Here is a 26968-nt window from a genome sequence, read left to right on the forward strand (position 1 = left end):
TGTGAAATGACCACCTCAGTAAGTCTAGTTAACATTTCCTCTGAATCCTTATTATCAATGTGCATGAGATTTTTTGGTAATAGCATATTATCCCTTTGCTTGTCATATTTGTTACAAATTGCCAAATTTTCTCTTAATTTTTTTTTCTTACATTTAAAAATAAACTTCTGTTTTTGTGTGTTCAAACCTATCAGTGGTTCCTTTGTGCTCTTTTCAGCTGCTTTTAATCTTAGGAAGTCTTTTGGATGATAAAGCCATTTCAAGAATCTGTATACCTAGCTTCATTTTCGGGTACTCAGGAACTGGTAGCCCTTTATAATCCATTAGAAAAGAAGCAGTAGACAGCAGAAGCAAGAAGAACTACAATCCTGCAGCCTGTGGAAAGAAAGCCACATTCACAGAAAGATAGACAAAATGAAAAGGCAAAGGACTATGTGCCACATGAAGGAACAAGACAAAACCCCAGAAAAACAACTAAATGAAGTGGACCTAGGCAACCTTCCAGAAAAAGAATTCAGAATAATGATAGCGAAGATGATCCAGGACCTCGGAAAAAGAATGGCAGCAAAGATCGAGAAGACGCAAGAAATGTTTAACAAAGACCTAGAAGAATTGAAGAACAAACACCTAAAAGAATTAAAGAACAGACAAACAGAGATGAACAATACAATAACTGAAATGAAAAATATACTAGAAGGAATCAATAGCAGAATAACTGAGGCAGAAGAATGGGTAAGTGACCTGGAAGACAGAATGGTGGAATTCACTGCCGGGGAACAGAATAAAGGGAAAAGAATGAAAAGAAATAAAGACAGCCTAAGAGACCTCTGGGACAACATTAAATGCATCAACATTTGCATTATAGGTGTCCCAGAAGAAGAGAGAGAGAAAGGAACCAAGAAAATATTTGAAGAGGTTATAGTCAAAAACTTCCCGAACTTGGGCAAGAAAATAGCAAATCTAGGAAGCACAGAGAGTCCCAGGCAGGATAAACCCAAGGAGAACACCAAGACACATAGTAATCAAATTGACAAAAATTAAAGACAAAAATTATTAAAAGCAACAAGGGAAAAATGACAAGTAACATACAAGGGAACTCCCATAAGGTTAACAGCTGATTTCTCAGCAGAAACTCTACAAGCCACAAGGGAGTGGCACAATATATTTAAAGTGATGAAAGGGAAGAACCTACAACCAAGATTACTCTACCCAGCAAGGAACTCATTCTGATTCAATGGAGAAATCAAAAGCTTTACAGACAAGCAAAGCTAAGAGAATTCAGCACCACCAAACCAGCTCTACAACAAATGCTAAAGGGACTTCTCTAAGTGGGAAAAACAAGAGAAGAAAAGGACCTACAAACAAACCCAAAACAATTAAGAAAATGATAATAGGAACATACATATTGATAATAACCTTAAATGTGAATGGATTAAATGCTCTAACCAAAAGACACAGGCTCGCTGAATGGATACAAAAGCAAGACCCATATATATGCTGTCTACAAGAGACCCACTTCAGACCTAGGGACACATACAGACTGAAAGTGAGGGAATGGAAAAAGATATTCCATGCAAATGGAAATCAAAAGAAAGCTGGAGTAGCAATACTCATATCAGATAAAATACACTTTAAAATAATGTTACAAGAGACAAGGAAGGATACTACATAATGATCAAGGGATAAATCCATGAAGAAGATGTAACAATTATAAATATATATGCACCCAGCATAGGAGTACCTCAATACATAAGGCAAATGCTAAAAGCTATAAAAGAGGAAATTGACAGTAACACAATAATAGTGGGGGACTTTAACACCTCAACTACACCAATGGACAGATCATCCAGACAGAAGATTAATAAGGAAACACAAGCTTTAAAAGACACAAGAGACCAGATGGATTTAATTGATATTTATAGGACATTCCATCCAAAAACAGCAGATTACACTTTCTTCTCAAGTGCACATGGAACATTCTCCAGGATAGATCAAATCTTGGGTCACAAATCAAGCCTTGGTAAATTTAAGAAAATTGAAATCATATCAAGCATTTTTTCCGACCACAATGCTATGAGATTAGAAATAAATTACAGGGAAAAAACATAACACAGACACATGGAGGCTAAACAATACATTACTAAATAACCAAGAGATCACTGAAGAAATCAAAGAGGAAATCAAAAAATACCTGGAGTCCACTGACAACAAAAACACGATGATCCAAAACCTATGGGATGCCGCAAAAGCAGTTCTAAGACAGAAGTTTATAGCAATACAGTCCTACCTAAAGAAACAAGAAATATCTCAAATAAACAATCTAACCTTACACCTGAAGCAACTAGAGAAAGAAGAACAAATTAAACCCAAAGTTAGGAGAAGGAAAGAAATCATAAAGATCAGAGCAGAAATAAATGAAATAGAAACAAAGAAAACAGTAGCAAAGATCAATAAAACTAAAAGCTGGTCCTTTGAGAAGATAAACAAAATTGATAAACCTTTAGCCAGACTCATCAGGAAAAAGAGGGAGAGGACTCAAATCAATAAACTTAGAAATGAAAAAGGAAAAGTTACAATGGACACCGCAGAAATACAAAGAATCATAAGAGACTACTGCAAGCAGCTCTATGCCAATAAAATGGACAACCTGGAAGAAATGGACAAATTCTTAGAAAGGTATAACCTTCCGAGACTGAACCAGGAAGAAATAGAAAATATGAACAGACCAATCACAAGTAATGAAATTGAAACTGTGATTTAAAATCTTCCAACAAACAAAAGTCCAGGACCAGATGGCTTCACAGGTGAATTCTGTCAAATATTTAGAGAAGAGCTAACACCCATCCTTCTTAAACTCTTCAAAAAAAATTGCAGAGGAAGGAACACTCCCAAACTCATTCTACAAGGCCACCATCACCCTGATACCAAAACCAGACAGAGATACTACAAAAAAAAAAAATTATAGACCAATATCCCTGATGAATATAGATGCAAAAATCCTTAACAGAATTCTAGCAAACAGAATCCATCAGCACATTAAAAGGATCATACACCATGATCAAGTGGGATTTATCCCAGGGATGCGAGAATTCTTCAATATATGCAAATCAATCAATTTGATACACTGTATTAACAAATTGAAGAATAAAAACCATATAATCATCTCAATAGACATAGAAAAAGCTTTTGACAAAATTCAACACTCATTTATGATAAAACCTCTCCAGAAAGTGGGCATAGAGGGAACCTACCTCAACGTAACAAAGGCCATATACGACAAACCCACAGCAAACATCATTCTCAATGGTGAAAAACTGAAAGCATTTCCTCTAAGATCAGGAACAAGACAAGGATGTCCACTCTCACCACTGTTATTCAACATTGTTTTGGAAGTCCTAGCCATGGCAATAAGAGAAGAAAAAGAAATTAGAGGAATACAAATTGGAAAAGAAGAAGTAAAACTGTCACTGTTTGCAGATGACATGATACTATACATAGAGAATCCTAAAGATGCCACCAGAAAATTGCTAGAGCTAATCAATGAATTTGGTAAAAGTTGCAGGATACAAAATTAATACACAGAAATCTCTTGCATTCCTATACACTTAACAACAAAAGATCAGAAGGGGAAATTAAGGAAACAATCCCATTCACCACTGCAACAAAAAGAATAAAATACCTAGGAATAAACCTACCTAAGGAGGTAAAAGACCTGTACTCAGAAAACTGTAAGACACTGATGAAAGAAATCAAAGATGACACCAACAGATGTAGAGATACACCATGTTCTTGGATTGGAAGAATCAACATTGTGAAAATAACTATACTACCCAAAGCAATCTGCAAATTCAATGCAATCCCTATCAAGCTACCAATGGCATTTTTCACAGAACTAGAACAAAAAAATTCACAATTTGTATGGAAACACAAAGGCCCTGAATAGCCAAAGCAATCTTGAGAAAGCAAAATGGAGCTGGAGGAATCAGGCTCCCTGACCTCAGAGGATACTACAAAGCCACAGTAATCAAGACAGTACGGTACTGGCACAAAAACAGAAATATAGATCAATGGAACAGGATAGAAAGCCCAGAGATAAAACCATGCACATACAGTCACCTTATCTTTGATAAAAGAGGCAAGAATATATAATGGAGAAAAGACAGCCTCTTCAATAAGTGGTGCTGGGGAAACTGGACTACATGTAAAAGAATGAAATTAGAACAGTCCCTATCACCATACACAAAAATAAACTCAAAGTGGATTAAAGACCTAAATGTAAGACCAGACACTATTAAACTCATAGAGGAAAGCATAGGAATAACAACACTCTTTGACATAAATCACAGCAAGATCTTTTTTGACCCACCTCCTAGAGTAATGGAAATAAAAATAAACAAATGGGACCTAGTGAAACTTAAAAGCTTTTGTACAGTAACAGAAACTGTAAACAAGATGAAAAGACAACGCTTAGAATGGGAGAAAATATTTGCAAACAAATCAGCAGACAAAAGATTAATCTCCAAAATATATAAGCCGCTCATGCAGCTCAATATTAAAAAAACAAACAACCTAATCAAAAAATTGGGCAGAAGACCTAAATAGACATTTCTCCAAAGAAGACATACAGATGGCTAACAGACAAATGAAAAGCTGCTCAACATCACTAATTATTAAAGAAATGCAGATGAAAACTACAGTGAGGTATCACCTCACACCAGTTAGAATGGGCATCATCAGAAAATCTACAAACAAGAAAAACTGCAGAGGGTGTGGAGAAAAGGGAACCCTCTTGCACTGTTGGTGGGAATGTAAATTGATACAGCCACTATGGAGGTTCCTGAAAATAGAACTACCATATGACCCAGCAGTCCCACTACTGGGCATATACCTAGAGGAAACCTTAATTCAAAAAGACACATGCACCCAGTGTTCATTGCCACACTGTTTTCAATAGCTAAGACATGGAAGCAAACTAAAGTGAAAAACAAATATTGTATATTAACGCATATATGTAGAATCTAGAAAAATGGTACAGATGAACCAGTTTGCAAAGCAGAAATAGAGACACAGATGTAGAGAACAAATGTATGGACACCAAGAGGGCAGAGCCGGGGTGGGTGGGATGAATTGGGAGATTGGGATGGACATATATACTCTAATATGTATAAAATAGATAACTAATAAGAACCTGCTGTATAAAAAAATAAAATTCAAAAGAAAAAGAAGCAGTGCTTTGGGGCTACAAATTAATTATTACAACATGCAAGAAAATAACTTAAAACTTCTGGGGATTCTGTAATTTGTAAATAAAATTTTATTTCAATCTATATGTGTCTAAATATATTAATTTGTGTATTTCTCTTTAACTTACTGCTTTTATTTTTCTTTAGCTGAGATTTACAAATGCTGCTTATATGCTTTTGTTAACCTTAGAAACCTGTTCTATTCCTAATCGTTTGTGTTGCTGTTAAGATAAATGTAGGAAGTGAAAGGCTCCCTTAAAGCATACTAAGCCTTTTTTCTAGTTGTAAGCAAATTGCTAGTACTTTTGCTTGCCTAGATAATCTTCAGCTTGCTATTTCATTGTTCTTACTACTGTCTGTGCTGAGTTGGCAGTTCTTGAAGAACTATTGAAAACTCAAAGACAAGAAGCAGAAATTCATTCCCAGCTTTAATCTTCTTTTCAATTGTTCCCTTTCCTACAATGTTGAGGAATGATCATAGCTCTTTTTCCAGGTAGAGTACCCTGTGCATTCAATTTGCCTGAAGGGAAGAATTTATCTGGAAGTGAAAAGTGGTATCTGTACCTTTGACCTAGATATGTTTATGAACTAAGGTTTACAAATCTCTTAATTTCCTTTCAGACAATAAAATATATAGTTAAGTGCTTTCCTACTTGTTCAGTGGTCAACTCACAATCTTCAGATTAATAATTATCAATATTATAACCTTAAGGTTTTATAGCATTCTAGAAAATCTGCTATAGAAAATGTTCTATAATTTTCTGAACAGCAGTGACTTTCCTGTCATAAAATATTTATATTTTCATTCACTTTTTCAACACCTCTTTTAGGAAATGTACTGTGCACCTACTATGTACAAAATATTGTATACTCTTATCAGTTATTGCAATTTAATGTCTTTAGATCAGTTTATATAGAAATTATTGTGAAGGTTAGAAAGTTGAACTAGATCAATGTTTTTCAAACTCATTTTCTGTAACCCACGGTAAAAAATACTACATTGTGGGCTTCCCTGGTGGTGCAGTGGTTGAGAATCCGCCTGCCAATGCAGGGGACATGGGTTCGTGCCCCGGTCCGGGAGGATCCCACGTGCCACGGAGCGGCTGGGCCCGTGGGCCATGGCCACTGGGCCTGTGCGTCTGGAGCCTGTGCTCTGCGATGGGAGGGGCCACAACAGTGAGAGGCCCGCGTAACGCAAAAAAAAAAAAAAAAAATACTACATTGCATCCCAACTCACACAAACTTAGTTACAAATAGTACAATAAAATTCACAGAAGAGATTTTTCCTTCCTGCATGTAGTGCCTTCCAATGTTTTCTATTTTCTTCAATTTGATTCTGTTATTTCATAATTCAAAATGCTGTTCACAACCCCCTAAACTGATTTCATGACCCACTAATAGGTTGTCCTCCATAGTTTGAAAAATTCGTGGACCATTGACTTAAAATTTTCAGCTTTGTAATTACACATATTTTTAAAGTTATGTTGCCTACAATTTATTATTTATCATTTTTAGATCTGGGTTGCTTAGCACTCTGGTTGGAGAGAAGTCTGTGACTCAGAGATGGGAGGTAAGTTCAATGAAAATGTAAGCTTCCTTCGTAATTTGTAGCTAGAAAGTATAAGTCATACAGTTAAAAGTACTTTAATAATTTATAAAATATATACCATAGAAAAAAAGTTTTGTTTTTGTTTTTAAGGGAAAAAAATGCTTTATTCTGAAATCTGCAAGAAATTATCCTTTACCTCATTTTGCATATAAATTTTTAAAATTGAATGTAGCAGAAATATTTGATTGCTTTAAAATGAATCTATTTATCTTTCCCAAGAGAGGTGAAATCAGCAACTTTCAGTATTTGATGCACTTGAACACTTTGGCTGGCAGATCATATAATGACCTCATGCAGTATCCTGTCTTCCCCTGGATCCTTGCAGATTACGACTCAGAGGTAAATTTCAAATCATTTTGTGAAAGTGGAACACATTCTCGAAAGTAATTAAAAGATAATGCAGTGGCTGAAATGATTTATATGCTTTATAGTTTAAGTTCTCAAAGGGGACTTACTCCCAAGAAGATGAGAAGAGCTTTAGCTTAGACTTGTACAAAGTTTGGATACTTGATGAACTTCTTGGATTCATGATATCTATTGAATTTCCTAAAGTGCTAATAAATTTGTATCCACTGGAGGATGTCACTGTCCTCTACACTGCAGCCAGCAGGAACAAATCTAATTGAGTCATTCCTCAGTTTTAAATTATTGCATAAATCATCATCACAATTTGGAGAGAATTTTAAAACCTCGGTATAGCACCCTTCACAAAGTAGCTGATACGTAGATCTCCCTCCTGTGCTTCGAGAACCGCTGTCCTGGGCTACCCCGTTCTCTCTCAGCAGCTCTGCCTGTGCTGCTCTCCCTGCCTGCACTTCTCCCCATGCCCATGCCCATCTTCTCTCCCGCTGACAGGTTCCTCTGGCTAGCTGTATTTCATCCTGCAGGACACACTCCAGTATACCTCCGGGGAGCCTTCTGTCCTCTTCCTTCTTCCTCTGTTCCCACACTGCCTTGTAGCTGTATCATGCTGCTTTCTTTTACAGCATGTTGTAGTCATGATTTTTGTCTGACCGTACTCAACTATGAGGTCCTTAAAAACAAAGACTATCTTATGTAGCTCTTAAGTTCCAACCTCTAGAGAAGGGGTCCCCAGCCCCCAGGATCTGATGCCTGATGATCTGAGGTGGAGCTGATGTAATAATAATAGAAGTAAAGTGCACAATAAATGTAATGCGCTTGAATCATCCCAAAACCATCCTCCCCCCCACCGGGCCTTGGAAAAATTGTCTTCCATGAAAACGGTCCCTGGTGCCAAAAAGGTTGGGGACCGCTGCTCTAGAGCAATGCCCGGTTCTTAGTAAATACTTTTAATCTTTGTTGAAATAACCAAAAAAAGTATGAATGAGGTATTTTACATGTAGATTTTCAGAGGACAAATACTAACTTGACTTATATTGGTAATGTGGATCAGTTTCTCCTGTTCAAGACTTTTAAAATATAAGTTGGCAAAATTGGTGGGCCATGATGCCCTATAGAAATGACACAAATTACGTATCCCATGGGTATGTACTTCAAATTTCTACTTTTAAAACCCTCAGGAGGTAAATTTTGGTTTCCTTTTAAATACATGAATTAGGTCAGCTAGAAATGAGCTTTTAAAATAATCTCTGGTAGACTGAAAGAAACCATCTCATTTGGAGTCACTTGATCTGGTATGATGTTGTCTTTTGGAGGTGAACAAATTACTGAGTGCTCTAGTTTATTTCACTTCCCTTTCACCTCTAGGAAGAAAATGCTCAGAAGTGAAGTTGGAGTGAAATGGGGGAGAGGGGAAGAGAACAAAAAGGAGATTTGATCCTCCAGTTATGTGGGTGACAGAGGATAAAGATGAATTGGAGCTTTTGTGTCCACAGTCTCCTGCTGTGCCCTTGCCAAGACTGGGAACAGTTTTCCCTCTTATTCCTCATCTCCAAACCTGGATCCTGAGTGCCTTCCTCTGTGAACACTTAATTTCCAAAACAGTTGTCTTCAAGCCAAACCAATTAACAAACTGCCATGTGCCTGTCCATAAAATATGGATAACCAGTAGGTGCATGGCATTGTCTTGGAGTCCAGTTCTGCTGGTGTGACCCCATAGATACTAGCACATTTACAGATCATCATTGCTATAGCCACTGTGTCTACCTTGATGAGAATAGAGGATGTATAGTAATTTGGAATTGGGTTTCGTTTTGTATTTTAGGAGGTAGATCTTACTAATCCCAAGACATTTAGAAACCTGGCTAAGCCAATGGGAGCACAGACAGATGAACGATTAGCTCAGTATAAGAAGCGATATAAAGACTGGGAAGATCCTAATGGTAAGTAACTTTTCCTGTCATGGGACTTTGTACCCAAGTTTCAAAAGTAAGCCATTATTTAGCGGTCTGATGCCCTTCCATCTTTCCCCAGATTGCTTATATATCATTATATCTATATATGTTGCGTATGCACACTTAATACACAACTATCAGAGTAGAAGAATGAGGTTTTGCATGCCAACTGATGGCCATGCTTAGAAGGCATTTTTTAGGTAGCTTGTCAGGTACTGGCAGAAAGCAAAGTATGTCTGCTTTGTCTAGGGTAGAAATTTCCCATCATAATATGCCATTATCTCTAATCGTATTTAGGCCAGAAACTAAACTTTCCTTTATTGACTCTTTTAATTTTTTTTATTGAAGTATAGTTGATTTACAGTGTTTCAGGTGTACAGCAAAGTGATTCAGTCATTCAGTTTTTTCAGATTGTTTTCCATTATAGGTTCTTTTAATTTTATTGAGGCACTTTTTAGAAACCTTTTGCATTAAAAAATTATAGTTGATTACCTTCTAAAATACTACAGTTTACCTACTTATGTTTTTTTATGTTTAATGTTTATCATGTATCCCCTTCAAACAGGCAAAACAAACAAAAGAGAAAAAAACTAAGCCTAACTATATTCCCTGTGTGGAATCCTTTCTTTTTCCTGCAAGGAGACTATGTAATAAAAATTGCATAATATTCGAAGACAACAATTTAGAGAAATTTATACTGTTGCAAAGCTAGAACCTAATAAAAAGTTGCTCATTATCTTGCTTTAGTCAAAGATGGTTTGCTATTAAGGATTACCTGTTACAGTTAGCCTCAAAACATGAATTGCTAGATGTGCTCAGTTTGGGGGAAAGGCACAGAATTATACTAAACTGGATAACTGCCAAACATATAAGTGAGAGGTTGCAGTGTCATCATAAAGTTTTCATGCTGCAAATGCCAGTGCTAATTGCACTTAGTGTCACAGTTATCACATACGTTAGCATTTTCAAGTCTATTGATGAATGCAAATTTTATTTTTCATATTACTCTTTCATTTTCAATTATGCTTTAATTTTCTTGGCAAGGAGAAACTCCAGCCTACCACTATGGGACACACTATTCATCTGCAATGATTGTGGCTTCGTACCTAGTAAGGATGGAGCCCTTCACACAGATATTCCTAAGGCTACAGGTAAAACTCTTAAGTTTAGAATTTTTGCATTTTATTCAAGCCTTTTATTTAAGATTGTTGCTTTTTTCTTTAATGTTGTTACCTTGCCTGACAAGAAGCCCTGTGAAGTTTTTAGTCACAAAAGTAGTCAAAACATAGTGAAAGTGGAATTTCACTGGACCAAAATTGATAAATAAACTAGAATTTGTTTACACTAAACAAGTGCCAGGGTCCTTTAGTCAAATAAGCAAGTAACATATGCTTTCCAGCCAGGTATATGGAATTCAGCCTTAACTGGTTGAATTCAACAAACATTTAAAAAAGAGTAATACTGTCTAGCTCATTTGCTGTCTTCTGTATTATAATTGCCTTTCTCCACATTCTCTTTCATTTATTCAGCAAATATTTGTTGAATACTTACTGTATTCCAGGCACTGGTCTAGGTGCTTAGAGATATCAGTGAATAAAGACAAAAGTCCTGCCTTATGGAATTTATATATTTTAGTTGAGGGAGACAGACAAACAAAATAAGTATATTGTAAAATGTTTCAGAATGTGATAAGTGCTATCAGAAAAATGTAGGTCAGGGAAGCGGAATGGGAAGTACAGGAATGGGAGGTGGAGGAGGACATGATGGTCAGAGTAGGTCTCCTTGAAAAGGTGATATCTGAACAGAAACTTGAAGGAGGTGAGGGAGTTACTGGTGCAGATATCTGGAGAAAGTATGTTCCAGGCAGAGAGAACGGCCTATGAGGGGCCCTGAGTCAGGCATATCCCTGAGATGCTTGAGGAACAGCAAGGAAGCCAGTATGTCTGGAGCAGAGTGACTGCAGGGGAAAGCAATAGGGGATGAGGTCAGAGAGGTAGCAGGGGCCAGATGGTGGTAGGCCTTGGTGGCCATTGTATGGACTTCAGCATTTTTACACAGTGAACGTCATTGTAAAGACAAACACACTGTATTCACTCAAACGCAGCATAGGGAGTTGGACTGAGGAAGGGAGTGGTGTTATCTGTGAGGCTGTGTAAGCAAAAGAAATCCCTTTTCTATTTAAATTTGTTTTATCAATCTATAACTTTTTGATCACCTTCCGAGTTCTCCACTTAATTCTCATTGGTGTGAGAACCTGAATGTCATGTTAATTTATAAAATTAGTCAAATACATATATAAACTGAATATTTCCAACTGTAGATGGCTACATTAGAATCTTTTTTTTTTAGGAGAGCATTATCAAACAATGGAGGAACTCCTCAATTTCCTTATAGTCTTGCCCTCTCTAAAAACTGATCTTTTTTTTTAATGACTTTTTAAAGTCTTTGTACTTGGATTTCACTTTGATACAGAGCAAGAGCACCCTTGGTAAGGAGTACCCCGAAAAGAATTAGATTAATTTTCTTTCTGTGATTATTTAAAATTTTGTGTATTTAACATAGGATGATGGGAAATTGAGTTGTCATCAAACATATTTACTTGGGTTTCAAGCCCTTGAACTTGGAAGCTGTGAGGTGGGAGTGGTTCTCTAACAGAAAGGTGCCTTCTCGTTCTGCCCACAGGGAGGCCATTTTGACCTGGCTGACCGGATGTTTCACAGTGTACGCGAGGCCTGGTATTCAGCATCAAAGCACAACATGGCAGATGTAAAGGAACTTATCCCAGAATTTTTTTACTTACCAGAATTCCTGTTCAATTCCAACAACTTTGATCTAGGTATGTAGCACTATGGCACTATCTTAGGATCGTTAGCCAGGAAAAGACCAACAGAAATAAGTCAGTTTTCTGACGATTGTCTGTAGTACACACTGACAAGAAAAGATTTTGTTTCCAGACCAAACTTGGATCCACTCACCCAACATGCAGCAAAGCCAATCTACTGACACTGGGTTGGTCATGGTGAAGGGAAAGGACAGCACTTATTGCAGGGCCAAGCAAGGAGAATGGGCAGCTCATGCTGAAAAGGCCTGAACTTCCCAGTGATGGCTTTCAGAGGAGGGTTTTTAAAAAGTGTGAGGGAGAGGGTCACATGATATGCATTCAGCTTGTGCACAAGTCTACGATTGGTTGACAGTGAGGGTAACAGGGTGATGTTTCGGGAATATCAGTCATCAACCTTCTGGTTCCAACTGGTCTGGGGTCTGTGTGCTGGTGTAGTTAACTTTGTCCACCTGGTAGGGGTTTTAGTATCTGCAAAACAGCTCAAGGACATGGCTCAGGATATTGTCTGTAGCCCTTGAGGAGGAACTAAAGATCCTTGACTTTGCTCTATGGCTAAACTAATATTATTTTGTCTTGCTTGAGTGTTTTCCTTTGTTTCTGCATTTTCTTACTTCTCTGATTAAATTTACTCTTTGGAACTTGGGGTAGGCCTAGGAGGCTAAAGCTTTTCTGCAAACAAGAGGCAGGGGACATGTTGGGGGGCAAGGGAGTATTGTTCTTGGGAAGGCCTTGCAGGTTCCTGCTTGGTTTCTATTTCCTTGTGAGTTTAGCTGCTGCTAATTACAACTGGGTGTATGAGAGTAAATATAACAAAGGAAAATAGATTTATGCCCCCAAATAAGCTGTTTCAAACCTATAGTTTGGAGAAAAATTAAGAATTAACAAATTACATCTAATGGTCAGAATATCATTATTTATTTCAGTGAAAACAAAGGTGAGGTGAAATTTTGTTTGAAAATTAATATGATTGAAACTCACAGCCAAGAGTGGCATATCCATATTTTTCATGTATTGTTTAAATCTTTTGTATTGCCTGAAGCATTCTCAGCTTACATGCTAATAAAATTTAAAGTTAGAATTTCAGAATAACTTTAGGTAAATCCCTTTCTTCATCCTGTTAGGGTACTATTTTCTAGAAAAACAGAACCAAATCAACACTTATAAAAAGGAGAGAAATTTCCTCGGTACTCTTCTCTCTTTATATTGTCCAGCAGTTTCAGGAAGTAGATTTGACCTTGGCTACAGTTTCTTGGAAGACAGTTTGCTGATCTATGTTTCTGAATATTTATTTTTACGACATATCAAAATTCCGTTGTTTCACTTTAGAATATTAGTGCCAGATATTGTTCTGTTTTCATACTTTTTTCATGCTCTGTATCATACTGTATTTAAGAGTTCAACATATAAACCATTACTATACTACCTCATAAAATTCATTAATGGAAAATTCAAGGAATATTCATATCCAATATATTTGAGTGTTTTTTCTTTGTAATATAATTTTTATTTATTTAATTGTTCATCAGCAGCTTGAACCTTGTGAAATTGTAGGTCTAGGTGCAATAGGAAAGGCAGTAAGACTCTCAATAACCCCAGCAAAAGGCCTGAAACTGAGTCTCATTACCTCTGATTGGGCCTGGAGCTCACCCTTGAGCAGCTAAAGACATCAAGTTCTAACACTTAGAGTCGAAGGGAGTGGCAGTTCCTCAAAGAAATAGAGTAGATGGTGAACAGGGAAAAACAACAAATGTGTGCACAGCATTTGAATATGAATGCACGTTAGTGTTTTATTATGTTCACTTATAATTCACCTTTGGAGAATGCTACTTTCTTCCCTAAGGACATCACTTTCAAAGAGACAGATAACGGAGAGGTGCAGAAAGAAAGAGATACCCTCAATATTCCAGAAACAGTCCGTTATAATAATCTATGTCGCAGAAATGTTCTAGCCAGACTACTTACAAACCCAACCAAATCATCTATTTTTAAATAAGTAAATAAAAGAAAGGTCATGTATGTTTGTCATGCTCACCTTCATCTTCCCTCCTTGAAATCACACATGTTAAAAAACACTATTTGCATGTAAGAGCTAAAGCTATAAAACTCAAAAGAAAACATAGGGGTAAATCCTCATGATCTTGGATTTGGATCAACAGCATAAGCAAAAGCAACAAAAAAAGATAAATTGGACTTTATCAAAATTTAAAACTTCTGCATCCAAGGGCATTATGAAGAAAACCTACAGAATGCGAGAAAATATTTGCAAATGATGTATCTTATAAGGGTCTAATATTCAGAATATAAAGAACTCTTACAACTTAACAGCAATAGGTTAAGCAAAAGGGCAAAAGACCTGAATAGCCATTTCTCAAAAGAAGTTATACAAATGGCCAATAAGCATACGAAAAGATCATTAGTCATTAAGGAAATGCATGTCAAAACCACAGTGAGGTACCACTTCACATTCACTAGGGTGGCTGTGATGAAAAAAAAGCACACAAACAGAAGATGACAAGGGCTAGTGAGGATATGGAGAAAGTAGAACCTTTGTATGTTTCTTGTCAGAATGTAAAATGGTTTGGCACTGTGGGAAGCAGTTTGGTAGGAAATGTTGAATTGCCATATGACCAAGCAAATCCACTCCAAGAACTGTCCAGAAGAACTGAAAACAGGGACTTAAACAAAGACCTGTACATGCACATTCATTGCAGCATTATTCAGAATAGCCAGATGGCAGAAACAGCCCACATACCTATCAATGGATAAACAAATTGTGGAATATACATATAATGGAATATTATTCAGCCATAAAATGGTATGAAATAATGATAAATGCTACAACATGGATGAACCTCAAAAACATTGCACCAAGTAAAAGAAGCCAGACACAAAAGGTCACATAATGTATGATTTCCACTTACATGGAATGTCCAGAATAGGTAAATCTAGAGAGACAGAACACAGATTGGTGGTTACCAGGGAATGGGAGCAGGGGTGGGGAGGAATGGGGAACAACTGTTTGATTCTTTTAAGATTTCTTTTTTTTTTTTTTGTGGTACGCGGGCCTCTCACTGTTGCGGCCTCTCCCATTGCGGAGCACAGGCTCCGGACGCACAGGCCCAGCGGCCATGGCTCACGGGCCCAGCTGCTCCGCGGCATGTGGGATCTTCCCGGACTGGGGCACAAACCCCTGTCCCCTGCATCGGCAGGCGGACCCTCAACCACTGCGCCACCAGGGAAGCCCTAAGATTTCTTTTTGATGTGATGAAAATGTTTTAGGACTAGATAGAAATGGTAGTTGCACAATATTGTGAACGTACGAAATGCCACTGAATTGTTCACTTTAAAATGGTTGATTTTGGGCTTCCCTGGGGAAGATCCCACATGCCGCAGAGCGGCTGGGGCCGTGAGCCGTGGCCGCTGAGCTTGCGCATCCGGAGCCTGTGCTCCACAACGGGAGAGGCCACAACAGTGAGAGGCCCGCATACAGGAAAAAAAAAAAAAAGGTTGATTTTATGTTATGTGAACTTTACCTCAATATAAAGAAAATCAAACAAAACACTGTTGATCTCTCCACCCAGAAAAGATGGTAAATGATATAAAAGAAAGCACTTAGGTTTTTTCCCCTGGCTCTGGAGCAATTAGGTTTTTTTGTCTGGTCTTCTTATCTTTGTACCCTTGGATATACATGGAGGGGAACTGCAGAGTAGCAGAATCAGACCAAGACTTTTCTACAGACTGTTCCCTTTAAATGACATTTTTAAATTATAGATAGTGCTGGTAAAATAAACTTATATCACACAGTATTTAGGGATTATGAGCAAAATTTTGAAAAGTAGATTATATCTCAGGTAGCCTGGGGATTATTACTTGCTTCTTTTTATCAAAAAAAATTATTACTTGCTTCTTATTCTTGTAGGCCTAGAGGGCATTTCAAGGAAGGTGGGGTAAGGGCCTGAGAGAGAGGGGAGGGGCTGTAATAACTTGATTGTTTTATTTTTTTTTAAGTTATATGGTAATTTTTCCAACTAAGTCAAGACATTCCTTTAAACAATAAACTGATTTTTGTATCTCTCACTTATATCACATTGTAAAGAAGCCATCAAATTGCAATGATGAAAACAAGATTATTTCTAAAGGAAATATTTTTACTGGCCCTTACTTGGAAACTGCCTTTTGTGTTCTAAAATGTGAACAATTATACTTCCCTATGAAAATTTATAATTCAGCTTTTTATCTAACCATCTGCCATTAAGCTAATGAGTCAACATTATTTATAGAGTCATTTTTTTACAGTGACCGTCTGATTTGTGCCTAGGAAAACTCTGTAAGCTAAAATTAACTTTTTGATGTTATTTCGAAAAGAAGGAAAAAACCTATTTCCTCAGATGCCAGTCCCATTTAATGTGTTTTGTTGTCAATAGATTTCATAGCAAACGGTTTCTTTAATATTTTAGAGATTATCTGGCTATGACTTAAAATAACAGTTTACGTGGAATAAATATTACTTTGTTATAAATTATTAAAACTCCCCCCGTAGCCACATAGTCTTCCCCCAATTTTTTTTCTGTTAAATGATATAACAGCCAAAAGTTATATTGTTTCAGATTTTATTTTATTTTATTAATGAGAATCCTTACAGCAAAATACATGTGGGTTCTACAGAGCTCTCTCAAGAATTTAAGAATCAGAAATATGAGTGAACACATGTATTGCAAATATTTCTAGGAGACTGTGGTACTTTTATTTTCCCTTAAGCCAAGAGAGCATTCAGACTGAAAATGGCTGAGGAGTTAGATATCCTTTCAATAACCTCTTCCATGTGAATGGCAGACCAGACAAGAAATTCAGTACTAGGTAACTGCTATTGACTCACCAAGCTTAAAGCATTCTGGAAAAGCCTAAATGAACAGTTTTTGAGAAATTGCTAATGGTCTTACAAATGAGTGGTCTTAAGGGGCTTAAAAATTGATTTGAGCAGTTTTTCCAAACTCAAAACAGTAGACCCATAAAATGTTTCATTCCTGTCCTCAATTAAGTTTCAGAAATGTTGTATCTAATGTCCTTCCTAGAGAAGAGCAGTGCCTCCAAGGAGTCTTGCAGGAAAGAAACATGTTTAAGCTTGCATAGCTCAGCATTCCCTGAAGTCATTTGACAGCGGGAGCCCCTCAGTTTTGCTGACACTCAGTTAATTTCTCTGAGGGAGTGCTCGGAGGAGTCGTCTTGGGGAAATACCAGAGTAGATATCTCTGAGGGTCCTTTCTGTGGTAAAATTTTATAGTCCTGGTAATGAAACTAACCCACTATTTCTCTGTTACTTTACTATTTTTCTCATTCTTTTATTTTCTTTTTAATATATCCAATTACACAGGTTGTAAACAAAATGGCACCAAGCTTGGAGATGTTATCCTTCCACCCTGGGCAAAAGGGGACCCACGAGAATTCATCCGAGTGCACCGTGAGGTAATGGCAGTACGCTCTACAGTTGAACTGAGATCTCACTGGGTCACTGACCACAGTACAAAGAGAAGACCTTGAGCAATGTATCCCCCATGTGTTTAAGTTACTAATGTTGTTCGTATGAATTTTAGTTATTCTGGTTCCTATAGACCACTGATGAATTCTTTTATTTTCTAAGGAAGTAATAAAAGCCAGCCAGCGACTGAACCTGTGTTTTGAAATTACAGGCTTTGGAATGTGACTATGTGAGTGCCCATCTGCATGAGTGGATTGACTTAATCTTCGGCTATAAACAGCAAGGTCCTGCTGCAGTAGAAGCTGTAAATGTCTTCCATCATCTTTTTTACGAGGGTCAAGTGGATATCTACAACATAAATGACCCACTAAAGGAGACAGCCACCATAGGGTTCATTAATAACTTTGGTCAGATCCCTAAACAGGTATGGATGTTTTTTCCTTATCACTGATATTTTCTGTTACATTTTTTTAAGCTCTGTAATATTTCTATAGATGGTAGATGACCATATAATAATTAAGTTTAGACAGAGTTTTTAATTAAGAACCATAAATATCACCCAATAGTTTCAGTAGGTCCCTAGATTATTACTTTGTCCTCCCTTTTACAGTCTAGATAAACAGAAACTTTGCTGGTCAAAGAGCAGTTTTCCTCACAGGCTAGTGCTTACCCACACAATTCCTGGCAGGAAGACGGGAAGAGCATGGTCAGGGAAGCAGATGTGGCCTTGGAGGCCACAGGATACACAGAGATGGGGTTTCATCCCACGGCCAGTAAAAAACCAATGCTGACTTTAAGCATTGTCATATAAAGTCATATTTAGACTTTAGAGATCCCTCTGGTCACAATCTTACACATGCACATGCTGTAGGGGAGCCAGATGAGGAGCAGGAAGCTCTCACAGTGGTTCAGGGAACAGACAGATAGGAGCGGTTTGGATTTGATTATTGGTGTAGGTCTGACAGGTGCTGGGGTGTGAGAGTGCACACCATGGTAACGCCTAGGCCCGGCCCTGCACCAGCTGCTCCAACCACTATCTGGAACCTGGCGAGGAAGACCCAGACCCTCTCAGCACCCAGATGCTGTAGATCTCTCACCTTGGGCAATGAGCGAACCTCTGTTAAGGGAGTTCGTCCCTTCCTCCATCCTCATTGTCTCAGGCACACCAGGAGGGCAGGGTGCACCAGAAGAAACTGCAGCACAGTGGAGAAGGCTAGCTCTGCCGCCCGTTTAGACCACCACCTTTTCCCTAGTGCCCTGGCCTCTGCATTTTGGCCCTGGCTACCCTTCTTTGTTCCTGCTTCAGACATCTCTCCTGGAATCCCTTTTCTTAGGTTAACCAACTTTGAGGTTTCCGGGGTTGACAGTTGGAAACACAGAACAATGGCAAGTCTTTGTTCGTGGAAAAGCCATGATAGACAGCGGGACACCCTGTAACTGTACCACTTACAGTGTAATCTGATTCCCCAATGCAGGAACCATGTTTACTTTTAAAGTGAAATGCTTGTTGATAAACTCTAATCATAGCAGAAGAACCTTAGCCATTTTTTGAGGGTTACAAGTGCGGGAACCGTGTTTCATACCTTCTGGGAAACAAATACTCTGAACAAAAAAATCTAGACACATGCACTGTTGCAGGATTTTTGTTCCACTTTTGAGTTTAAGAGACAAATAGTCTGGGAGATAGAAGAGTTAGGATACTAACATATTTGTAGGACATTACAGGAACTAATAGAGAGTACTTCCAAGTGTAACCATCCTAGAAACAGCTAAGCTTTGTGATCACCATATTGATATATCCTTATATACGCTAGCCTGGCCTGCTCTGTCCTCAGGTCCTTGTAAAGTTCTTCGGTAAATGTTCTTTCATGAACATGCTTTAAAGTATGTGAGTCTTTTTATAGAACTTCAGAGTCTTATCTCATTATTATCATTTATGAGAAATAGCAGAACCCTGATCCTAAGCCCTGTATGTAGATAAAATGGGAGTTATATGTTTAAAGTTTTGGGAGCCTAAAATGTATATCTTTCTCTATACAAAGCATTTTTTTCTATTACTTCTCCTGGAAATCCAGAATGTCAAATTCACAGAGTGTGATGGTGTTGTAGTCATCTTAAATCTCATTTCATCTAAGGTTTTACAGATAACTTCTTCAAATATCAGTTGTCCATCAAAAAAGAGTCTGCCTATTTTGATGATCTATGGTATTTTTTTTTCTTTTTTTTTTTTTTGCGGTACGCGGGCCTCTCACTGCTGCGGCCTCTCCCATTGCAGAGCACAGGCTCCAGGCACGCAGGCCCAGCAGCCATGGCTCATGGGCCTAGCCGCTCCGCGGCGTGTGGGATCTTCCCAGACCGGGGCACGAACCCCTGTCCCCTGCATCGGCAGGCGGACTCTCAACCACTGCGCCACCAGGGAAGCCCGATCTATGGTATTTTAAGAACAGTTATCTTAAATGTATATTAAGACTTTTCAGTTCTTTAGAAATACTGAACAGAAATGCCAAAGATCTTCTTTTCTTTTTTTCCTTTACAACATTGCAAAGTAAAAAGAAGACAACAATGCTCACACTGTCAGCAAATTAGTAGCACCTAAACGATACAGAAATGATGTCACATACAGAAAGCCCATGTTGGAGCCAGAAGTAACCCGGTTAGAGAGAATGGCTGCCTGCCCTCAGTGGCACAGAATGGTATCGCGTTCTAAGAAATTGGTTAATTTTTAAACATCACTGGAAAATAGTTGTCAACCTACTATCATTTGAGGAGATTAATTTCCTTTTGAAAAATTCTTATGAGCTCAGTGTAGCATAGAGCATGCTGGTAACCCAAGGTTTTGTGTAGGAGTCCTGTCCCCACTGACTGCGGCATGAGGTCTCTGGCAACCTTCTGAGCCTTTTTAAATTTCTTTCCTCCAGTGTCAAATGTGATAATGTGATACCTAATGGTTGTTGTGAAGCTTAAGTGAAATAACAACAAAATACTTGGCATATAAAAGGGCTTAATAAATGTTAGCTTCGGTATAAAATGTGTCATTATCTCTCATACCAGTTATTTAAAAAACCTCATCCACCGAAGCGAGTCAGGAGTCGACTCAACGGAGACAATGCAGGGATCTTGGTCCCACCAGGATCTACCAGTGACAAGATCTTTTTTCATCATCTAGACAACTTGAGGCCTTCTCTAACACCTGTAAAAGGTAAAATGGCAGGAAATAAGCTTTTGATTCATGATTCTGTGGGAATATTTAATAATCCTAGTTTAGGAATAATAAATTTGCTTCTCAACCATAGCATAATTTGTAATAAGTGGTAAATCACCAAATACTTGTTAGATTCTCTTTTTCCTTTTCTGTTTTCTTCTTTGGGCCTATTGGATTTTGCATCAAAAAGAACCCAACAAGTTTCTCCTCTCTGGTAGGATAGTAAAAACTCTAATATACCAAACCTTATAGTTCAACTTTATATTCTACATGTAGAAAAACTTCTGTCATCTTCATTTACACACGTTCCACCAATTTAGAGCAGTAAGAAGACTACGCTTTTAATATGCCAACTAAAAGCCTCTGTCTTTTATCTAATGTTATCTTAAGTTATCTTAAATTACTTTTCCAAGTAGATTTTTTTTCCCTTGTGTAACCGAAAGTGGGGTCCAGCTGCTCGCCTCTCAAAAGCCAATAAAGAGGCAAGGTTGGTGGAAAGGGAAGTTTACTTTATTTTGGATGCCAGCAACTGTGGGGACGCGGGGGGGACTCCTGTCCAAAGGCAACCCCCCAACCCCGGCACTGACAACCAGTGGGCAAGAGCTTTTGTAGATGGAGGGAGGGGACTACATGCAGAAATAGCACAGTCAGCTCTGACAGTCATCTTGAAATTGCTTGTGCAGTGGTCTGACCAGCATCATCTTGATTGTTTTAAGTACAGTTAATCAGTTCAGTTCCAAGGTTGGTTTGTTCCCGTTTCCTTGGGGCCAGTTCTCAGAATTTTGGCAGCTTACGTCATGGCTACAGTCTGGTCATCGTGTAGTTAACTTCTTCCACTGGGTGTGGGTTTCAGTATCTACAAGACAGCTCACAGGACACGGCTCAGAACATTATCTAGAGCCCTTGAGGAGGAACTAAAGGTCCTTGACTATGCTTAATGACTAGACTATTATTATTTGGTTTCCTTTGACTGTTTTCCTTTGCTTCTGTATTTTCTCACTTCTCTGATTAAACTTATTCTTTGGCTAAAGTTTTTCCACAGACAAAAGGCAGGCAGAGGACATGGGGGGCAAGGACCACAGGGTTCTTCTCCGTTTCACTTAGAATGAAAAACTGGTTTACAGAGTCTTGAAGTTGTCACTTAAATCCAAAACTTGGAGCATCAAAGTCTGGTTAATTGGATTGGCTACAAGCTCTCTGCCATTTGTCTCATTCCAGAGACTCTGCCCCATGCCAGCTCCAGCCACTGCCCAGAGATGGTTGTGGAACACTGGTGTGGTCAGTCGGCAGAGTCCTCTGGCAGAGTCGGGCTTCTTGGGGAACGTCACAGCCTTCCTTCAAGAAGCTTCAGGCTGGGAGGTCCTGAAGGCCTAGGTTGATTGATGGTCTGTACAGCATTCTGGGGAGCATCCCACATCACTCTGGCAGTCCTGAAGATCAAGAAGGCGGGCCTGATGGCTGGGAACCAAACCCAAGCAAGTGTCCAGAAACAGGCAGACTGGAGACACCAGTCAGGGTCGATGTCCGCCCAGCAGGTCTGCAGAAGACTCAAAACGCAAGCCCTACTTACTTCTAAGGTCATTTTTTATTAATGTAGGTGTCAAGATGCTTCATTTGTATGAATATTTGAGATCCCTTTACCATCCCCTATGGGATAATGAAGTTAGTTTTCCCTGTCCTTGTTCTAATGTGTTGATTGTTTTTTATAGAACTCAAAGAGCCTGTGGGACAAATCGTCTGCACAGACAAAGGCATTCTTGCAGTAGAACAGAATAAGGTTCTCATCCCACCAACCTGGAACAAAACTTTTGCATGGGGCTACGCAGACCTCAGCTGCAGGCTAGGAACCTATGAGTCAGACAAGGTTTGCATTGTTTCTTGGCTCGCTCATTTAATGTTGCTCTTCCGTGGTCTGGATATCCTGCTTAAATGGGGATGGGGAGAGCTCAGGCCAAGGGCTTCTCAGCTGTTTCTCCACAGCCCAGAGGAAAGGAGAGCTTCACTGCATCAGATCAGGATAAAGGAGCTAGTGGACAAGTCATGTTTCCTGCAGAAAAGCCTCTCTTGGAAGGTTGTGTACTAGGGGCTAGCAATTTCCCCCCACTCAAAGAATTCTTCCAGGAGGTCCTAGCCAACCAGGTATTTAATATTTCTGCCAACCAGAAGAGCTTCCTTTTGAGTCACCATCCGGCCCTCTAATCATTTCATTACTCTTAAATGGCTGGCAGAATACCTGCCCCCCTTCCCCCAAGAAGCAGCAGCTACTGTTTTGAGTCCCATAAGCATCTCTTGGAGAGGCAGCATGTAGTGATCCTTTGGTGCCCTCTGTTTGCCCTTGACAGTCCTCTCCTGAACGCACGAGGGGCATAGTCTGTGCAAGTCAGTAACAGTTCTATTTAGTCACGCTCTCATGAACAGCAGCACTCATGCTTTCCTTTTACATTCTACCTGGCTCCAGCAGACGCATCCTTTCACCAGATCACCCCCTGCATCTCACAGAGCATCACACAATCTGAACGTCATTTTCCCAGACTGGAGAAACTGGAGACCCCCATTATGAGCAAAGTTCTTATTATGGTTTTTAACAGCAACTATAGTTGGGAGGCTGTAGGGAGGAGTTCAGAGTAGAGTTTCAGTAAAGTGTTGCTAAGCTGAAGCCAGCCCAGCACATGCGCAGCTATTTGCCTGGGGGGGACCTACATAGAGGTTCTCCTTTGCTTGGTATGCTCGTTCTGTCTCAGGAGTTTGTAGTGCTTAATGGCATGCGTGTCTCACATCTGTTCTATTTCACAGGTAGTGACAGTTTATGAATGTTTGTCAGAGTGGGCCCAGATTCTCTGTGCAATCTGCCCCAACCCCAAGCTGGTCATCACAGGTGGAACAAGCACGGTCGTGTGTGTGTGGGAGATGGGTGCCTCAAAAGAAAAGGCTAAGACCCTCACTCTCAAACAGGTAACAGTCCATCCCAGCTGCCCACACTCTAGAGAAACTGAAAACTGTCGTTAATTCCAAGGTGATTTAGACATAAATGGACAAAAGCAAACACTGTATGTTCTTTTGCTAGAAGTGGGTCTTAAAAAAAGGAAATGGGGCTTCCCTAGTGGTGCAGTAGTTGAGTCTGCCTGCCGATGCAGGGGACGCGGGTTCGTGCCCCGGTCCGGGAGGATCCCGCATGCCGCGGAGAGGCTGGGCCCGTGAGCCATGGCCACTGAGCCTGCGCGTCTGGAGCCTGTGCTCCACAACGGGAGAGGCCACAATGGTGAGAGGCCCGCATACTGCATAAATAAATAAATAATTTAGAAAGGAAATGAAATCAGAAGATACTATTTCTGAAAATGATCCAAGCTGTCCTTTTTAAAAATCTGAAGTAAGTTGTCTTTAGGTGATATTTTTTTAATATATTTAAGTAATATAAATGTTTCTCAGAAGTTATATGTAGGTTAAATTTTTGCAAACCAAGTTATATTTGCTATTGATTGATAATAACTTCTTTTGGATGATTTTCATTCATCTAGACCATTCAATCTTTGATTCTTTTGTTTTTCTGTTTCTTCATTTATCGTAATGCTTAAGAACCTGACAAACTCATGAATGTATTCAGAAGAAACACTGATGATATTATTAACAAATATTTTTGATCACTTGTTATGTACTATTATAAATTTTTAATCAAAGCAAGAATCCTTTTATAATTAAGCCATCATCTTTTAATATTTGATATGTGAATTTACCATAAAGGTTTCTACTTATGTATGTATGTACGTATGTATGTATGTATGTATGGCTGCATTGGGTCTTTGCCACTGCACTCAGGCTTTCTCTAGTTGCATTGAGCGGGGGCTACTCTTTGTTGCGGTGTGTGGGCCTTTCACTGCGGTGGCCTCTCTTGTTGTGTAGCACGGGCCCTAGGTGCGCGGGCCTCAGTAGTTGTGGTGCGCGGGCCTCAGTAGTTGTGGTGCGAGGGCTCAGTAGTTGTGACACGTGGGCTCAGTAGTTGTGGCACGTGGGCTCAGTAGTTGTGGCACGTGGGCTCTAGAGCGCAGGCTCAGTAGTTGTGGCACACGGGCTTAGCAGCTCTGCGGCATGTGGGATCTTCCCAGGCCAGGGCCCAAACCCGTGTGCCCTGCATTGACAGGCGGATTCCCAACCACTCTGCCACCAGGGAAGCCCCAAGCTTTCTTTTTTTTTTTTTGCGGTACGTGGACCTGTGCATCTGGAGCCTGTGCTCCGCAGCGGGAGAGGCCACAACAGTGAGAGGCCCGCGTACCGCAAAAAAAGACAAAAAAGATTTAAAAAAAAAAAAAAGGGAAGCCCATAAGAGACACGGTCTCGACGTGAACAGGTAAAAGGCTGACAGTGCAGTTTGCTGATCCAAACGCTCCTGCTTCCAGTGTTTTCAGTTTAGAAAATGGACTTCAAAGCTAGTGTGCCTGTAACCCCTCAGTAGAAAGTACTTCTTACTTAAAACAGCCTTCTGGCGTTTGCTAAGTATACAGTAAGGGTGTCTGCATCACCAAAATTTTAAGCCAGCTCATTAAGTAAATAGTAAATACTCAGGAATTCGTAACAGTAATCTGAATCTTTTCCTTCAAAATGTTTATTTTCCCACGTTGCCATTTCCCTGGATCCTGTTTCTCTTCATATTCCAGCAAAAGAGAAGCTTTTATTCTAGTTTGAAGAAGGGGTCCCTCTCAGGCACAGGAGATGTCCAGGTGTCTCCAGTTCAGTAACAGACGCTCAGCAGACACATCAGGACTGCATTTTCCTGTATCTTTCTGGGACCACGTACTACACCCATGCACTAGGATTTTTAAAAATCCATCCAATTGTAGTTCCTTAGAATGGACTTAGAGGAGTTGATGGCACAAAAGAATAGATTCTGAGTTTAAATTCTGAATTTGGGGGCCATAATCGATACATCTCCATGTGTAAAAGGTATGAAGAAACCCCAGCTGGGTTGCAGTTGCCATTCTCCTTTCCTTCTAAGGTACTGGCCCGAGTCCAGGAGAGAAGTAATATAAAAATGGAGATTAGAGCCTCCAGAGTCCTCCAGACTTCTCCCTTCCCCCTGGTGGGATGAGGCAGGGACAGTGGCAAGAAGAGAATGAAGACCTTCCAGATACTGCTATGCAAGGCACCCCCTCCCAGTACGTGCACCTGTCAGCTCCCAGCGCGTCCGGCTCTCCTGGAGTCCCGTGAGGAGCACTGCCACTGTGGTCAGCCTGGTTTTGTCTGTTCTCCTTTTAGGCCTTACTTGGCCACACTGATACTGTCACCTGTGCCACCGCATCATTAGCCTATCACATCATCGTCAGCGGGTCCCGTGACCGAACCTGCATCATTTGGGATCTGAACAAACTGTCGTTCCTAACCCAGCTCCGAGGCCATCGGGCTCCCGTTTCTGCTCTCTGTATCAATGAATTAACAGTAAGTAGTAAATTGGCCACTTGGTTTATATGTAGGAAGACAAATAGCTCTGGCCTACATAAATAAAAAATGACTCTGTTTTCTAAGTTGATAGGCATGCATTTTATAAAAGCCACTTGTTTTAGATGTTGTTTGCAAAAGCGAATGGATATTAAAGTTTGTACCCCAGAGAGCAATTTTGTCTTCAAATCCAGTCACTGCAACATACTTTAAAGAGCAAGATTTATTACAAAATTAAACATTCTAGAATACGCTTTTTTTTAAGGTGAGGAATTTGTGGGATTTGTCAAAATTGTTGAAGTTTTATGAAGTATACTCAAAGTAATTATTATATAAAGTGAAAAGAATAACATTTGGGTACCCAAACAAGAGAAAAATTCTTGTAAAACTGTTTTCTAAACAGATTCCAAAGTTATCAAAGAAATTATCTTTTTTCAAAAATACAGTGAATCAGAAGAAAATAAATGCACTGGTGTAGAAACCCCCCATGCAGACTGAGCAGGGAGGGGAGGATAGTCATTGCAAGTCGTATTGGTAAACAGGGGATGCTAATGATAGGTTTTGAGAGACTGAGGTCTCTGTGTCCAAGGGACAGATGATCACATAGGCAGATCAGTCTTGCAAATCAACCAGCTCCCCCACAGCCTCATCACTTCTTAGCTCTAAATATCCATTCCAACTCTTCCCCTTAGCCCTGCCTGGGATCATCCTACATGACGCAGAGTAGTTCTAGCCATGTCGTATCATCACCCACAGGCAGCTTTCCTTTTGAGGGAGGCTACATCTTTAATTTCTACCAGAAGATGCTAAGTACTATGCTTTTAGTCAGATACCTTGTAGTCATTCAAAGGAAA

At 39.4% G+C, this 26968-nt stretch overlaps 1 protein-coding gene across 6 annotated transcripts in view; it reads left to right on the forward strand.

Annotated features, from left to right (window-relative positions):
- WDFY3 (WD repeat and FYVE domain containing 3) overlaps positions 1 to 26968 on the forward strand; it is a 264633-nt gene that overhangs the window by 223097 nt on the left and 14568 nt on the right. For 5 of the 6 annotated variants that reach the window (XM_049709048.1, XM_033416011.2, XM_049709050.1 and 2 more), the window contains 11 exons: positions 6759 to 6813; positions 7072 to 7191; positions 9038 to 9155; positions 10212 to 10318; positions 11850 to 12003; positions 17381 to 17472; positions 17697 to 17909; positions 20537 to 20684; positions 22397 to 22551; positions 23481 to 23639; positions 25935 to 26114. In XM_049709048.1, coding sequence (XP_049565005.1) covers positions 6759 to 6813; positions 7072 to 7191; positions 9038 to 9155; positions 10212 to 10318; positions 11850 to 12003; positions 17381 to 17472; positions 17697 to 17909; positions 20537 to 20684; positions 22397 to 22551; positions 23481 to 23639; positions 25935 to 26114 — 1501 coding nt within the window. The other variant, XM_049709052.1, reaches the window with a different exon arrangement.

This window comes from Orcinus orca, chromosome 4 (genome assembly GCF_937001465.1).
Source record: "Orcinus orca chromosome 4, mOrcOrc1.1, whole genome shotgun sequence".
Lineage (NCBI taxonomy): Eukaryota > Metazoa > Chordata > Mammalia > Artiodactyla > Delphinidae > Orcinus > Orcinus orca.